We start from the raw sequence: 15007 nt of genomic DNA on the forward strand, positions 1-15007 counted from the left end.
ATCTCTGCATTAGAAATTGTTTAGACCCCTGTATCAGCAATTTCAGATCTCTGCATCACCAATCGTTGACCTCTGGATCAGCAATTTTAGATCTCTGCATCAGCAATTTTTGATGTCTGCATAAGGAATTTTACATCTCTATATCAGCAAATTTAGACCCCTGCAGCAGCAATTTCTGATCTCTGCATCAGCAATTTTAGATCTCTCTATCAGCAATTTTAGATCTCTGCATCAGTAATTTTAGATCCCTGCATCAGCAATTTTAGATCTCTACATCAGCAATTTTAGATCTCTGCATCAGCAATTTTAGATCTCTGTATCAGCAATTTTAGACCTCTACATCAGCAATTTTAGACCTCTACATCAGCAATTTTAGACCTCTGCATCAGCAATTTTAGACCTCTGTATCAGCAAGTGTAGATCTCTACATCAGCAATTTTAGATCTCTACATCAGCAATTTTAGATTTCTGTATCAGCAATTTTAGATCTCTGCATCAGTAAGTTTAGATCCCTGCATCAGCAATTTTAGATCTCTACATCAGCAAGTTTAGACCTCTACATCAGCAATTTTAGACCTCTGCATCAGCAATTTTAGACCTCTGTATCAGCAAGTGTAGATCTCTACATCAGCAATTTTAGATCTCTACATCAGCAATTTTAGATTTCTGTATCAGCAATTTTAGATCTCTGCATCAGTAATTTTAGATCCCTGCATCAGCAATTTTAGATCTCTACATCAGCAATTTTAGATCTCTACATCAGCAATTTTAAACCTAAACATCAGCAATTTTAGACCTCTGCATCAGCAATTTTAGACCTCTGTATCAGCAAGTGTAGATCTCTACATCAGCAATTTTAGATCTCTACATCAGCAATTTTAGATCTCTGTATCAGCAATTTTAGACCTCTGCATCAGCAATTTTAGACCTCTGTATCAGCAAGTGTAGATCTCTACATCAGCAATTTTAGATCTCTACATCAGCAATTTTAGATCTCTGTATCAGCAATTTTAGATCTTAACTCACTCACTGTCTGTCACCCACTAAACAAACATTCCAAAATGTGTATCAATAAATCATCACTTGTCATTAATACTGAATTATTGATGACATCATTCCAACCCACGAAGATCCAGGTTTCAATTGGTCTTAAGCAAACCCGTGATTGTTGTAATAGGCGACTAAGGGATTGAGTGGTCAGGCTCGCTGACTTGGTTGACACATGTCATCAAACCCCAATCGCGAAGATCGATGCTCATGCTGTTGATCACTGGATTGTCTGGTCCAGATTCGATTATTTACAGACACCATCATATAGCTGGTATATTGCTGAGTGTGGCATTAAATAAACAAGCAACCAAAGATGACATTATTCCACAAAATCTTTTAAAACCAAACAACTCTTATAATCTTGGTCATTTTATTTCTGTTTTGTCAATGAACACAGTAACTAACAATATAGACTATTGTTATTCAACAATAACTAACAATATAGACTAATAAATAACACGTATCCTATGGGATGTTGTATAATATTTGGCGTTCAAAAATATGCTGGCAGTGGTCAGAGAACATTTGCCACAGTTTCAAGCATAAGGCACCAGATGTTTGCGAACCTGTATTGTCACTTGCTTAGTAGACTCTCTGAAGGAAAGATGCATTGCACAAATCATGTCTGATCATAATATGTTGGATGTATTATCACAAATATCATATATTAACAAAATAAAACATTTGGAATCTTGCCTTAAAGCCGTTTTCAGTGTTTGTTCAAACTTCAAACTCAAATTAAATAATGTAACCAGTACATAAAAATTTGCACTGTTTAGTAGTTCATCTTGGTTTCAAGATATTCTTTTACACTTTTCATGTATCAATATTTCAAGTTAATATTGAACTTCTTTCTCCTTCAATGAGTGTAAATCCTTACTGGCAATTGTCAACTCTTCGATTCAGTGTTGTTTGAAGTAATATGGTACCATACAATATGTACTTAAAGAGTTACTTGAAGTGTGTCAATAACAACAATAATTTCACCCTGTAAAATCAGTTGGCATTGTATTTAAAGCATGTGGTCGTGTATGTTCTGAAACTAGCACTTAAATTCATCAACAGAGATAAAAATATGAAGAAAATAAATTTTCAGCTCAACAACAAATAACAGCCTTAATGTCGTCTATTCACAGACTAGACTATTTCCCATTTGGAACATTGTGACAAAAGTATATCACAAAATATACTGAAATGTTTGGAAAATAGTTCAATTCGTAACAATCATTTTAAAAAGATATCAGATACTTCATGAATAATGTGTAAAATATGTTTGTTCCCGACGGCACGTAAAACCGATTCATTGACAGTCGCGGCACCAATATGACGATTCTTTCATGAATATTGCACCACAGTAAAGATGTTTGTCGTATTTGTAAATTCACAAACTATTTTCCCTCCAGGCGTGAACAATTCCTAAGACTTTGGTGAACACTGATCACAGACCAGATTTGTAGAAGTTTTGTTTATTTTTTAACACAATATTAGAGTACAAAATTGGACAAAATAGAGAAGCCAAACTTATAAACATTTCCAAAAACATTTCATTCTAAAATAGTTTTCCGAATTCCCACAAATACAATTTTTAAAATATTTTAGTCAGGACAGAAGGATTTTGTAAGGATCTGTAAATTACTAATTTTTTTCAACGGTAACCTACAGTAGTACCTGTCGCCATGGTAATGTTGACTGCCTTGTCAGTGCTTCAGAGGTTATTTGGTTTTAGTCAGAGAGGCTAACCATTCCATATTATGGGGAAGCAGGCAGAGAAGTATTAAGCTGTCTCTGAAGAAACTATCCTTGCTAAAAATAATTAATTCTCAAATATCCTACACCAGACATATTCCTCACATGGGGAAGAGGCAGGTAAAATATTATTTAACTGTTTCTGAAAAAATATTCCTTGCTAAAAATGATTAATTCTCAAAAATTTTGCACCAGACGTATTCCTCACTGGTCATCCTGGATGTTTGGAGGAGTGTATTGTGATTATGAGATATTTTGTATCAAATTCCCAGGTTTCCGATACCCAGAGATATTAAACAGTCAGTTCCTGAACAATACATAATCTAAAAACATTCATAAGTTGTTTTTGCATTCCAAAAAATAACACTTAAACCAGTAACACTACTGATAGAACAACAATATATTCAATCTAACTTGACAAAAAACTTTAAACTCAATCGCCTTAATGATTTTCACATTCACCCTATTTTCTAATCTACACATCTTACCTATTCAGTTCAAAGGAGAATTAAATTCTTGACAAATTAGAAATAAAACAACCAAGAATGTTTACTTTTGCCAGGACAAGGTGTAACCGTCAGAAATGAATGTCAGAGAATCAGGCAGTTTATGGTCGAAGAAAATACCCAAAATAGCATACAGAGAAGTATGTAGTTATAACCTAGTTCTCTCTACAGCTACAAAGCCTACCCAATAGATTCTATAACTACGAGTTATCTTCAAAGAATATAATTTCCATAACAATCACCTACCCAACCATATACATGTATGTCCCATTATACAATATAAATAGTATTTATATTAATTCGCCAGACCAAGTAATTTCTGAATTTTTCGGTCTTTCACATACAGGAAGATTTACTGTTTTACATGAAAACACTGACACAAACTTCAATTGAATTAAACATTATTTTATGTCAGTACCTGGATTTCTTGTTCAAAAACAACTTTTCTGATATTTCTCAAAAACATTTATGAAAAAAGTTGCAAAACAGGAATGAAATTGGGTTAAACATCTTTTATCAACATTAGTAGCTTCATTTGTTTTTTACATTTCCTTTCAAATCGGTCATGGCTAATTACCAATATGAACCCCAATAATAATGCTTGTCTACAACTGATAATATAAATACCAAATACCAAATAATACACTAAGATGAAGAAAGTGTTGTTTGCTAAGAAGCAGATGAACATAGGTTAAAGCAACTGGAAATAAATATATTTGACAGTTGTTCTGAAAGCAGTACTAAATCTGACTGAAACTAATAAAGCAGCTAGTAATAAGAATGTCAAATGACAACAGATACCATTTAAAAAAATCTCAACATAAGTTGAGAACAGATTCTGAATTAACACTGATAGTTTTAGTTCTTAAGTATCAAATGTTTCAAGCTAATCTCTGACATTCTGGAATTTATTTTTTACGAAAAAGCCCAAATATCCTATGCCTAAAACAACACACAATTTTGTACTTTTTGTATCACACTTTCTCACACCTACTCAAGCTACTTATCAAAACAACTACTTTTAAATGTCCTTATCTGAGAACCAGTTTCTTACTTATCTGTTTCTTTTTAAAAAATACATGACATTATTGCTTTTGGCGTCCCCTTTTCAGCTTTTGGCTACGGAGGCAGGATTTTAGATCTGATGGTTGTCGCCTTTCATAAACACAAAACTCTCGAGTCAAGCCAAACTTCTAACACAAGTTTCTGTTTGAGTGTTTATCTGTTATGGATGCTGCTTTACAATAAAAAACAGCTCTCTAAATCAAAAATGAAATTTGGTTTTTTGAACTGCGAATCAAATTTTAAAGCATCATTTCTTAATTTCTTCCTTATATTTCTCAGTTACTAACCGAATGTCATTTATATCAAAACTTTACATTTTCTTTCAATAGCTGACCAATTCTAGTTTCCAAATTATTCACTGATCTTTTGAATAGTTTGCTTGTCTCTGATTGGCTGCAGTTATGCTAGCGCCGCCTGGAGGGAGGTGTACGTGCAGTTGGAACGGGAACAAAGCGGTTCTGGCTTAAAGAATTCCTGTATGTCCAAAGCCTTGCGACAACTCTCGCAAGTCTTTGGGCACATAGGTTTGTAAAGGTCAAGGCCATTTGATTTCCAGACATCAACAACATTGTCGACAAAGACGTCCATCATTTTACTAGTGTGATGGGGTGTGGGGGCCACACGCAGTCTCTCGGTGCCACGGGCGACTGTAGGGTAGTTGATGGCTTGGACGTAGATGCCGTGTTTGTTGATGAGCTCATTGGACACCTTGGTGCAGGTCTGGGCATCCCCCACCTGCAGGAGACAAAGTACCATACAGAAAATTACCTCACTATTTAAAGAGTTTTCCAGACGTTCCCCTTGCAATTTGTTCAATTTAGAGAACATGATTGGCTTCATTTTGGCAATAGATTACCGGTAACTCAAACAGTCGCGTAAGTGTTCTAGGAATATTAGGAAGTGTTAGGATGCTTGTATTGCCCCCCAAAGTGTCACCTACAGTTTAGTGATAGTAGATATTCATTGTAATGCTTCATTAGAGCTGGAGAAGTAGCCCCACAATCTTCTTTAAACTAGAGATATTTATATGTACAGGTACGTTACAACTGGGGCTTACATGGATAAGTAAGATATGACACACATGTACAGGTATGATATGATCACATGTATGGTACAGGTATGCTATGATCACATGTATGGTACAGGTATGCTATGATCACATGTATGGTACAGGTATGCTATGATCACATGTACAGGTATGATATGATCACATGTACAGGTATGCTATGATCACATGTATGGTACAGGTATGATATGATCACATGTACAGGTATGCTATGATCACATGTATGGTACAGGTATGCTATGATCACATGTATGGTACAGGTATGCTATGATCACATGTATGGTACAGGTATGCTATGATCACATGTATGGTACAGGTATGCTATGATCACATGTATGGTACAGGTATGATATGATCACATGTATGGTACAGGTATGCTATGATCACATGTATGGTACAGGTATGCTATGATCACATGTATGGTACAGGTATGCTATGATCACATGTATGGTACAGGTATGATATGATCACATGTATGGTACAGGTATGCTATGATCACATGTATGGTACAGGTATGCTATGATCACATGTATGGTACAGGTATGCTATGATCACATGTATGGTACAGGTATGCTATGATCACATGTATGGTACAGGTATGCTATGATCACATGTATGGTACAGGTATGCTATGATCACATGTATGGTACAGGTATGATATGATCACATGTATGGTACAGGTATGCTATGATCACATGTATGGTACAGGTATGCTATGATCACATGTATGGTACAGGTATGCTATGATCACATGTATGGTACAGGTATGCTATGATCACATGTATGGTACAGGTATGCTATGATCACATGTATGGTACAGGTATGATATGATCACATGTATGGTACAGGTATGCTATGATCACATGTATGGTACAGGTATGATATGATCACATGTATGGTACAGGTATGCTATGATCACATGTATGGTACAGGTATGCTATGATCACATGTATGGTACAGGTATGATATGATCACATGTATGGTACAGGTATGCTATGATCACATGTATGGTACAGGTATGCTATGATCACATGTATGGTACAGGTATGCTATGATCACATGTATGGTACAGGTATGCTATGATCACATGTATGGTACAGGTATGCTATGATCACATGTATGGTACAGGTATGCTATGATCACATGTATGGTACAGGTATGCTATGATCACATGTATGGTACAGGTATGCTATGATCACATGTATGGTACAGGTATGCTATGATCACATGTATGGTACAGGTATGCTATGATCACATGTATGGTACAGGTATGATATGATCACATGTATGGTACAGGTATGATATGATCACATGTATGGTACAGGTATGCTATGATCACATGTATGGTACAGGTATGATATGATCACATGTATGGTACAGGTATGCTATGATCATATGTATGGTACAGGTATGCTATGATCATATGTACAGGTATGCTATGATCACATGTACAGGTATGCTATGCTATGACTCACATGTACAGATATGCTATGACTCACATGTACAGGTATGCTATGATCACATGTACAGGTATGGTATGTCTCACATGTACAGGTATACTATGACCCACATGTTTGGTATGCTATGACCACATGTACAGGTATGGTATGTCTCATATGCACAGGTATGCTATATCTCAAGTGGAAAAGCAAGATATGACTTACATGGATAGGTATTATATGACTGGGGCTGTGCATGGCTGGGATCCCTTCATGAGTTAACTTCTCACGCAGATACAAGACATTGCTTTGATGACGAGCTCGGAGCTCTCGGCCTTCATCACTCGCCAACACCTGTTAATAATGAGGAATAGCATATTTATGTTACACATACATATTCTGTTCATGCGGGTGTGACAGTGGTATTTGTGGTTGTATGTTGTACAAAGGTGACACAACATCCTTCAAATACCTGCCATCTATGGTAACAGGTGAGGTGAGGTGAAATTGGGTTTTACGTCGTGCTTGAGAATATTTCGCTCATATGACGACGCTATGGTAACAGGGAGGTTGGCACTATGACATATCTTGTCATCTGTACAATATAGACAAACTTTACGGACAACAACTTCTTTATTTCGTGAGTGCGACATTTCGATACAGATTCTTATACTGTTGTCAAGCAGGGCAGTGGGTCACATGCCACTCAAAGAAATGTCATCTGCATGCAATAGGAAAGTCTGATGAGATGCAGGTCAAATGTGTACCTCTTTCGTTAAACCCCATGTGCAGAGGTATGACAAACTTAGAATGAGCGAGAATGTTTCACACCACGTTTAGCAATATTCCAGCTAGGAGAACAGCAGAAATGTGCTTCACATATTCTATCCACGTGGATACTCGAACCCAGGTCTTCAGCGTGATGAGCTGACACTTTAACCATTAGGCTACTAGTGCTTCCCCCCAGATCAAAAAAGGGCAGGGTGATATAATTTCAAAAGTCGCACCCCTATTCCAAAAGGGCATGTAATGACAGATTTCCAAATTATCCATGCATATGATTCTTAAAGGCTCAAAGAGCAGAGTTATTCCGCTTAACTTGAACATGAAATAGAAACTAAACTCCATGAAGTGTTAAAATCAATTATTGTATTTGCACCAAATAAACAGGGCAGGGCGCCAAATAAAATAGGCAGGGTGCTGCACCTTGCTAAATATGCCTTCAGGAAACACTAGCTACCACACTGCCCTGACAAGCTTAGATGGATATACAGGGCTAAACAGGTGCAGAAAGAACCAAGGGAGTGTCATGTAGAATTATGACAGAGTAAGTGCAATGGTTTAGAAAAATGACAATCAAGACCAATTCTATTTTGCCAACTGAGGCAAGAGCTCCACACAGTGTATCCAGAATTTTACTTACATCGATGGAAGCAAGAGCTCCTGACAGTGTTGTAGGAGGTAGGGCAGTGGTGAAAATGAACCCTGCAGCGTAACTCCGAACCATGTCGATGGTGTTTGCGGTGCCGACGATGTAACCACCCATATTTCCAAAGGCCTTGCCTGAAAACATATCAGTCTCCGTGATTTGGCAGATGTTTTATCAACAGTCATATATACAAAGAAAAAGTTGTCACAAGTATGACACTTTTTTCATTAGACACATTTGTAATTGAATTTAGAAATATCTGAGTCATACTGGGACAAGTGTTTGATATATTCTTAAACTGAGTAATAAAGTTACTTTTATGGGAACAACTGTTACCATGAAGCATAGGAAAGGAATGGCAAACAAATTGCCTTGAGGCTTACAACAATATATTTCATCTTGCAATTTAACAGTAAACACTGGAGTACCAATTTGTGCGTGTGAGGCCTCACTAAACTCAGAAAGAGATTATCATCTTCAAAATGTTGAAAACGTTAATTTAAGCAGCTTAATGATAATGTTTTGGTTAGGTAATCTAATGGGAAGCAGCTGCTCACCCTTGAAGAATGTGGAAAAAAGGACACAGGAACAATTTCGTGCAGCCTTCATGTCAGCATGTCTTAACTGACCTAACTGCATCATGAGTGAGTATGGTTTTATGCTGTTTTTTGCAATATTCCAGCAATAACATGGTGGAAGACACAAGTAATTGGCTACACAAACTGTACCACCTGGGGAATAGATACCAGGTTGTTGTATTGACGAGTGAACACTCTAACCACTAGACTACCCCATCACACAACAGATCTATGAAAATGCAGGTCTTACCAAGAGTTCCTGAGATGATGTCAAGTTTGTCAAGACACTCGTCTCTCTCAGCCACGCCAGCACCATGGTCGCCATAGAGACCGACTGCATGCACTTCATCCACGAAGGTCAAGGCCCCATACTTGTGGGCGACATCACACAGTTCTTTCAGAGGACTGATGGATCCTGTAGAAGTAAGACAACAGTTTGTCACATATCATTCAACCATTTGTCATGATAATGCCTTGCAATGTCGTATTTGTCCAGAGGTTTTGGACCTTATGGAGGCAGGAGATTTCAACAAAAACAATTGCTGCAGTATTGTGTTGAGAAATATTTCCTCCCCTTCCACAAATACACTCAAAACGTTCCAAAGGAGGAAACATTTTGGAAAGAAAGAATTACAGCACCTGTAATATTTTTTTCCTTCTAATCCATGCGGATAAGTTTGGATTTTTACAAACATCAAACTAATTCCGTAATTGATGAGTGAGTGAGTCTAGTTTTATGCCACACTCAGCAATATTCCAGCTATATGGAGACGGTCTGTAAATAATCAAGACCTAACATTCCAGTGATCAACATCATGAGCATCGCTCGATATAATAGGGATACAATTACATGTCAACCAAGTCAGCGAGCCTGACCACCCGATCCTACTGTTTGTCCCTTCTTATGACAAGTCACGCTTGTGCACAAAGAGAGGCGGGACAGATGTATGCTGTCTTAATACAATATTTATAATACATATCCACCAACATTAATGGTGACCAACCCAGCCATGGGTACTCACCATCCATGGAATGCACGGTTTCAAATGCAACAATTTTGGGGACACTGGTATCCACTTTCTTGAGAAGCTCCGCGAGATGGTCAGGGTCGTTGTGACGGAATATGTGCTTGGGGACGCCACTTGTCCGGATTCCTGCGATCATGGACGCATGGTTACCGGCATCGGAGAATATATGGCAACCTGGAACAGAATAGACAGTTTTGTAGAATATTAAACAAAGTAACTGGTGTGAGAGGATTTGCTTGGTGCTGTTGATTGATATGTTCAGAGGAATTAAAACATATACTTGACAAAAATAGTAAGGGATATATGCAAATTTTGAAATAATGAATAATGATCTATTTATTCATTGACACACTGATAAAATAGCAATCATTAAAATACCGATATCCCTAACTTATTTTGTCCAGTATATGATCATTTTGCAATGACATCAACATATTTCTTCATCTGTTGTGTGTGTGAGTCAGATATATGACAGTATATCAGTAACACATGTCAGTTATATTACAATATATCAGTTATAACATAGTCAGCCATTTACATCACAGAATCAGTTACGCAACAGTATCTCAGGTATAAACAAGTGTGTCAACTGTACAACAGTACATCAGGTATATCACAGTTCTTCAGTCATACCATACAATATCAAGTATATCACAGTATGTCAGATATATCGCAGTATATCATGCTGTATCACAGCGTGCAGTTGTGTCATAGTGCATCAATTAATTCACTGTTACCTTAAATTCATCAATTTAACTTTATTGAGTGGCCTTTAGATTTAACGTAAGCGATATTTCGTGGTACCTGATTAATAATAAAGAAGTTGTATATCCATAGAACTTTCCTCGTTAAATATATCACAGTATGCCAGTTATACAACAGTATGCCAGTTATATGACATTATGCCAGTTATACATTATGCCAGTTATACGACATTATGCCAGTTATGCGACAGTATGCCAGTTATACGACAGTATGCCAGTTATACGACAGTATGCCAGTTATATCACAGTATGCCAGTTATACGACTGTATGCCAGTTATATCTAAGTATGCCAGTTATATCACAGTATGCCAGTTATACGACATTATACCATTTATATCACAGTATGCCAGTTATATCACAGTATGCCAGTTATATGACTGTATGCCAGTTATATCTAAGTATGCCAGTTATGCGACAGTATGCCAGTTATACGACAGTATGCCAGTTATACGACCGTATGCCAGTTATATCACAGTATGCCAGTTATACGACTGTATGCCAGTTATATCTAAGTATGCCAGTTATATCACAGTATGCCAGTTATACGACATTATACCATTTATATCACAGTATGCCAGTTATATCACAGTATGCCAGTTATACGAAAGTATGCCAGTTATACGACATTATGCCAGTTATACGACTCTATGCCACTTATATCTAAGTATGCCAGTTATATGACATTATGCCAGTTATACGACAGTATGCAAGTTATACGACAGTATGCCAGTTACATGACTGTATGCCAGTTATATCACAGTATGCCAGTTATATGACATTATGCCAGTTTTACAACTGTATGCCAGTTATATCTAAGTATGCCAGTTATATCACAGTATGCCAGTTATATGACATTATGCCAGTTATACGACATTATGCCAGTTATATCTAAGTATGCCAGTTATATCACAGTATGCCAGTTATATGACAGTATGCCAGTTATACGACATTATACCAGTTATATCTAAGTATGCCAGTTATATCACAGTATGCCAGTTATATGACATTATGCCAGATATATCACAACATGTCAGCTTAAAAACGATACAGGTACATCCTTAATGGTACACATTGTGAAATCTACTAGTCCAGGTATGATGCTGACAAACATACATCATCACAAGGAACCATCATCAGCTGAATCCCCCACAGACACACAAGAAAACCAGCATACCTGGAAGTGCTTTGAGCAGAGTAAAAAGTGTTGAGTCATTGGCCACATAGCAGGAGGTGAAAATGAGGCCAGCCTCTTTCTGGTGTAGTTCAGCCAGACGTTGCTCAAGACGTTCATGTAGTGGGGAATTGCCAGAGATGTTCCTGGTCCCGCCAGCACCTGCCCCATGCTTTTCCAGCGCTGTCCTGTGAGTCATAGAAATGTGTTTCAAACAACAATAGAGTCATATACACATATCCTGACACTGTCTTGAAAATCTTGAAGACATGCCTCATACTTTCACATTAAAAAAAAGCCAAACAAGATCTTAGAGCTATCTTCAGAACGTCATGGTCGTCAAAGTAGACATCAATAAATCTCTCCTTTACTACAAGAGCTGTTGTCTCAACAGATTTCACATACATGGTCCAGATAACAACTTTAGCCCTACTACAGTCGTAAGTCTATGTTACGGTATTGGAGTTACGATCACCTAAGCCCTAAGATTGCTTTGTACAACAGCACCATTTCAGAAACTTACCTGACAGCATTGCACACGTTAGGATGCCAGCTCATGCCTAGATAGTCATTGCTGCACCACACGGAGATGTCCTTCTTGCCGTCTGAGTGCTCCTGGGCAAAGGGAAACGCATCTGCGTTCCGCATCACTTTCTTGAAGATACGGTACGAGTGATCCTTTTTCTTCTTGTCAACCTCAGTGGCAAAGAAAGCTTCATAGTTGAAGAATCCAGGGGGATTACCTGCAGGACAAGAGAAGTGGGTAACTGAAGAAACACTACATTAAACAGTATTTATCTGCTTAATGTGGGACAAAGGACCCAATCTGATGGAGGTTCTGACATTGACCACATTGGTGGAACCCAGTCCTAGACTTATGAAGCTTCATAGTTCTTTAGTGAACCAATGTATGCTTAGTGATGTTTCTTCTAACCTGTCCTTCTTTGACGTGTCCAAAACTGCCCATGTGGCATGACCCACCAATACTACACTCATACCTTATCTGCAATTCTTTCTGCTGGTGGTCATCAATGTGTCTACAACTGCCCACATGGCATGACCCTCCAATACTACACTCAGACCTTTCCTGCCCTTCTTCCTGCTGGTAGTCACCAATGTGTCTACAACTACCCACATAGCATGACCATCCAATACTACACTCAGACCTTTCCTGCCCTTCTTCCTGCTGGTAGTCATCAATGTGTCTACAACTACCCACATGGCATGACCCTCCAATACTACACTCAGACCTTTCCTGCCCTTCTTCTTGCTGGTAGTCATCAATGTGTCTACAACTACCCACATAGCATGACCATCCAATACTACACTCAGACCTTTCCTGCCCTTCTTCCTGCTGGTAGTCAGCAATGTGTCTACAACTACCCACATGGCATGACCCTCCAATACTACACTCAGACCTTTCCTGCCCTTCTTCCTGCTGGTAGTCATCAATGTGTCTACAACTACCCACGTGACAATGATCCTCCAATACTACACTCAGACCTTTCCTGCCCTTCTTCCTGCTGGTAGTCAGCAATGTGTCTACAACTACCCACATGGCATGACCCTCCAATACTACACTCAGACCTTTCCTGCCCTTCTTCCTGCTGGTAGTCATCAATGTGTCTACAACTACCCACGTGACAATGATCCTCCAATACTACACTCAGACCTTTCCTGCCCTTCTTCCTGCTGGTAGTCATCAATGTGTCTACAACTACCCACATGGCATGACCCTCCAATACTACACTCAGACCTTTCCTGCCCTTCTTCCTGCTGGTAGTCATCAATGTGTCTACAACTACCCACGTGACAATGATCCTCCAATACTACACTCAGACCTTTCCTGCCCTTCTTCCTGCTGGTAGTCATCAATGTGTCTACAACTACCCACATAGCATGACCATCCAATACTACACTCAGACCTTTCCTGCCCTTCTTCCTGCTGGTAGTCAGCAATGTGTCTACAACTACCCACATAGCATGACCATCCAATACTACACTCAGATCAATGTGTCTTTCCTGCCCTTCTTCTTCTGCTGGTAGTCATCAATGTGTCTACAACTACCCGCGTGGCATGACCCTCCAATACTACACTCAGACCTTTCCTTCCCCTTCTTCCTGCTGGTAGTCATCAATGTGTCTACAACTACCCACGTGGCATGACCATCCAATACTACACTCAGACCTTTCCTGCCCTTCTTCCTGCTGGTAGTCATCAATGTGTCTACCATTGTAGTCATCGTGACAATGATCCTCCAATACTACACTCAGACCTTTTCCTGCCCTTCTTCCTGCTGGTAGTCAGCAATGTGTCTACAACTACCCACATAGCATGACCATCCAATACTACACTCAGACCTTTCCTGCCCTTCTTCCTGCTGGTAGTCATCAATGTGTCTACAACTACCCACATAGCATGACCCTCCAATACTACACTACACTCAGACCTTTCCTGCCCTTCTTCCTGCTGGTAGTCATCAATGTGTCTACAACTACCCACATAGCATGACCATCCAATACTACACTCAGACCTTTCCTGCCCTTCTTCCTGCTGGTAGTCAGCAATGTGTCTACAACTACCCACATGGCATGACCCTCCAATACTACACTCAGACCTTTCCTGCCCTTCTTCCTGCTTCCTGCTGGTAGTCATCAGACCTTTCCTGCCCTTCTTCCTGTGTCTACAACTACCCACATGGCATGACCACTCCACCATCAACCTTTCCTGCCCTACACTCAGACCTCTTTCCTGACCATCCAATACTACACTCAGACCTTTCCTCTTCTTCCTGCTGGTAGTCACCAATGTGTCTACAACTACCCACATGGCATGACCCTCCAATACTACACTCAGACCTTTCCTGCCCTTCTTCCTGCTGGTAGTCAGCAATGTGTCTACAACTACCCACATAGCATGACCCTCCAATACTACACTCAGACCTTTCCTGCCCTTCTTCCTGCTGGTAGTCATCAATGTGTCTACAACTACCCACATAGCATGACCCTCCAATACTACACTCAGACCTTTCCTGCCCTTCTTCATGCTGGTAGTCATCAATGTGTCTACCATTGCCCACGTGACAATGATCCTCCAATACTACACTCAGACCTTTCCTGCCCTTCTTCCTGCTGGTAGTCAGCAATGTGTCTACAACTACCCA

The 15007-nt window shown here is 39.0% G+C and overlaps 1 protein-coding gene across 6 annotated transcripts in view; it reads right to left on the minus strand.

The window, feature by feature from the left end:
• Positions 1-1403: 1403 nt before the first annotated feature.
• Positions 1404-15007, minus strand: part of LOC124276571 (5-aminolevulinate synthase, erythroid-specific, mitochondrial-like) — a 76750-nt gene continuing 63146 nt past the window's right edge. For all 6 annotated transcript variants that reach the window (XM_046712218.1, XM_046712217.1, XM_046712214.1 and 3 more), the window contains 7 exons: positions 12367-12586; positions 11847-12031; positions 9902-10081; positions 9130-9294; positions 8296-8435; positions 7098-7226; positions 1404-5102 (listed from right to left, as the gene is read on the minus strand). In XM_046712218.1, the coding sequence (XP_046568174.1) occupies positions 4767-5102; positions 7098-7226; positions 8296-8435; positions 9130-9294; positions 9902-10081; positions 11847-12031; positions 12367-12586 (1355 nt within the window). In that variant the 3' untranslated portion in view covers positions 1404-4766. The remainder of the gene's footprint in view (positions 5103-7097; positions 7227-8295; positions 8436-9129; positions 9295-9901; positions 10082-11846; positions 12032-12366; positions 12587-15007) is intronic.

Source organism: Haliotis rubra, unplaced genomic scaffold (assembly GCF_003918875.1).
Source record: "Haliotis rubra isolate DU_JTF1 unplaced genomic scaffold, ASM391887v1 Scf21, whole genome shotgun sequence".
Taxonomy (NCBI): domain Eukaryota; kingdom Metazoa; phylum Mollusca; class Gastropoda; order Lepetellida; family Haliotidae; genus Haliotis; species Haliotis rubra.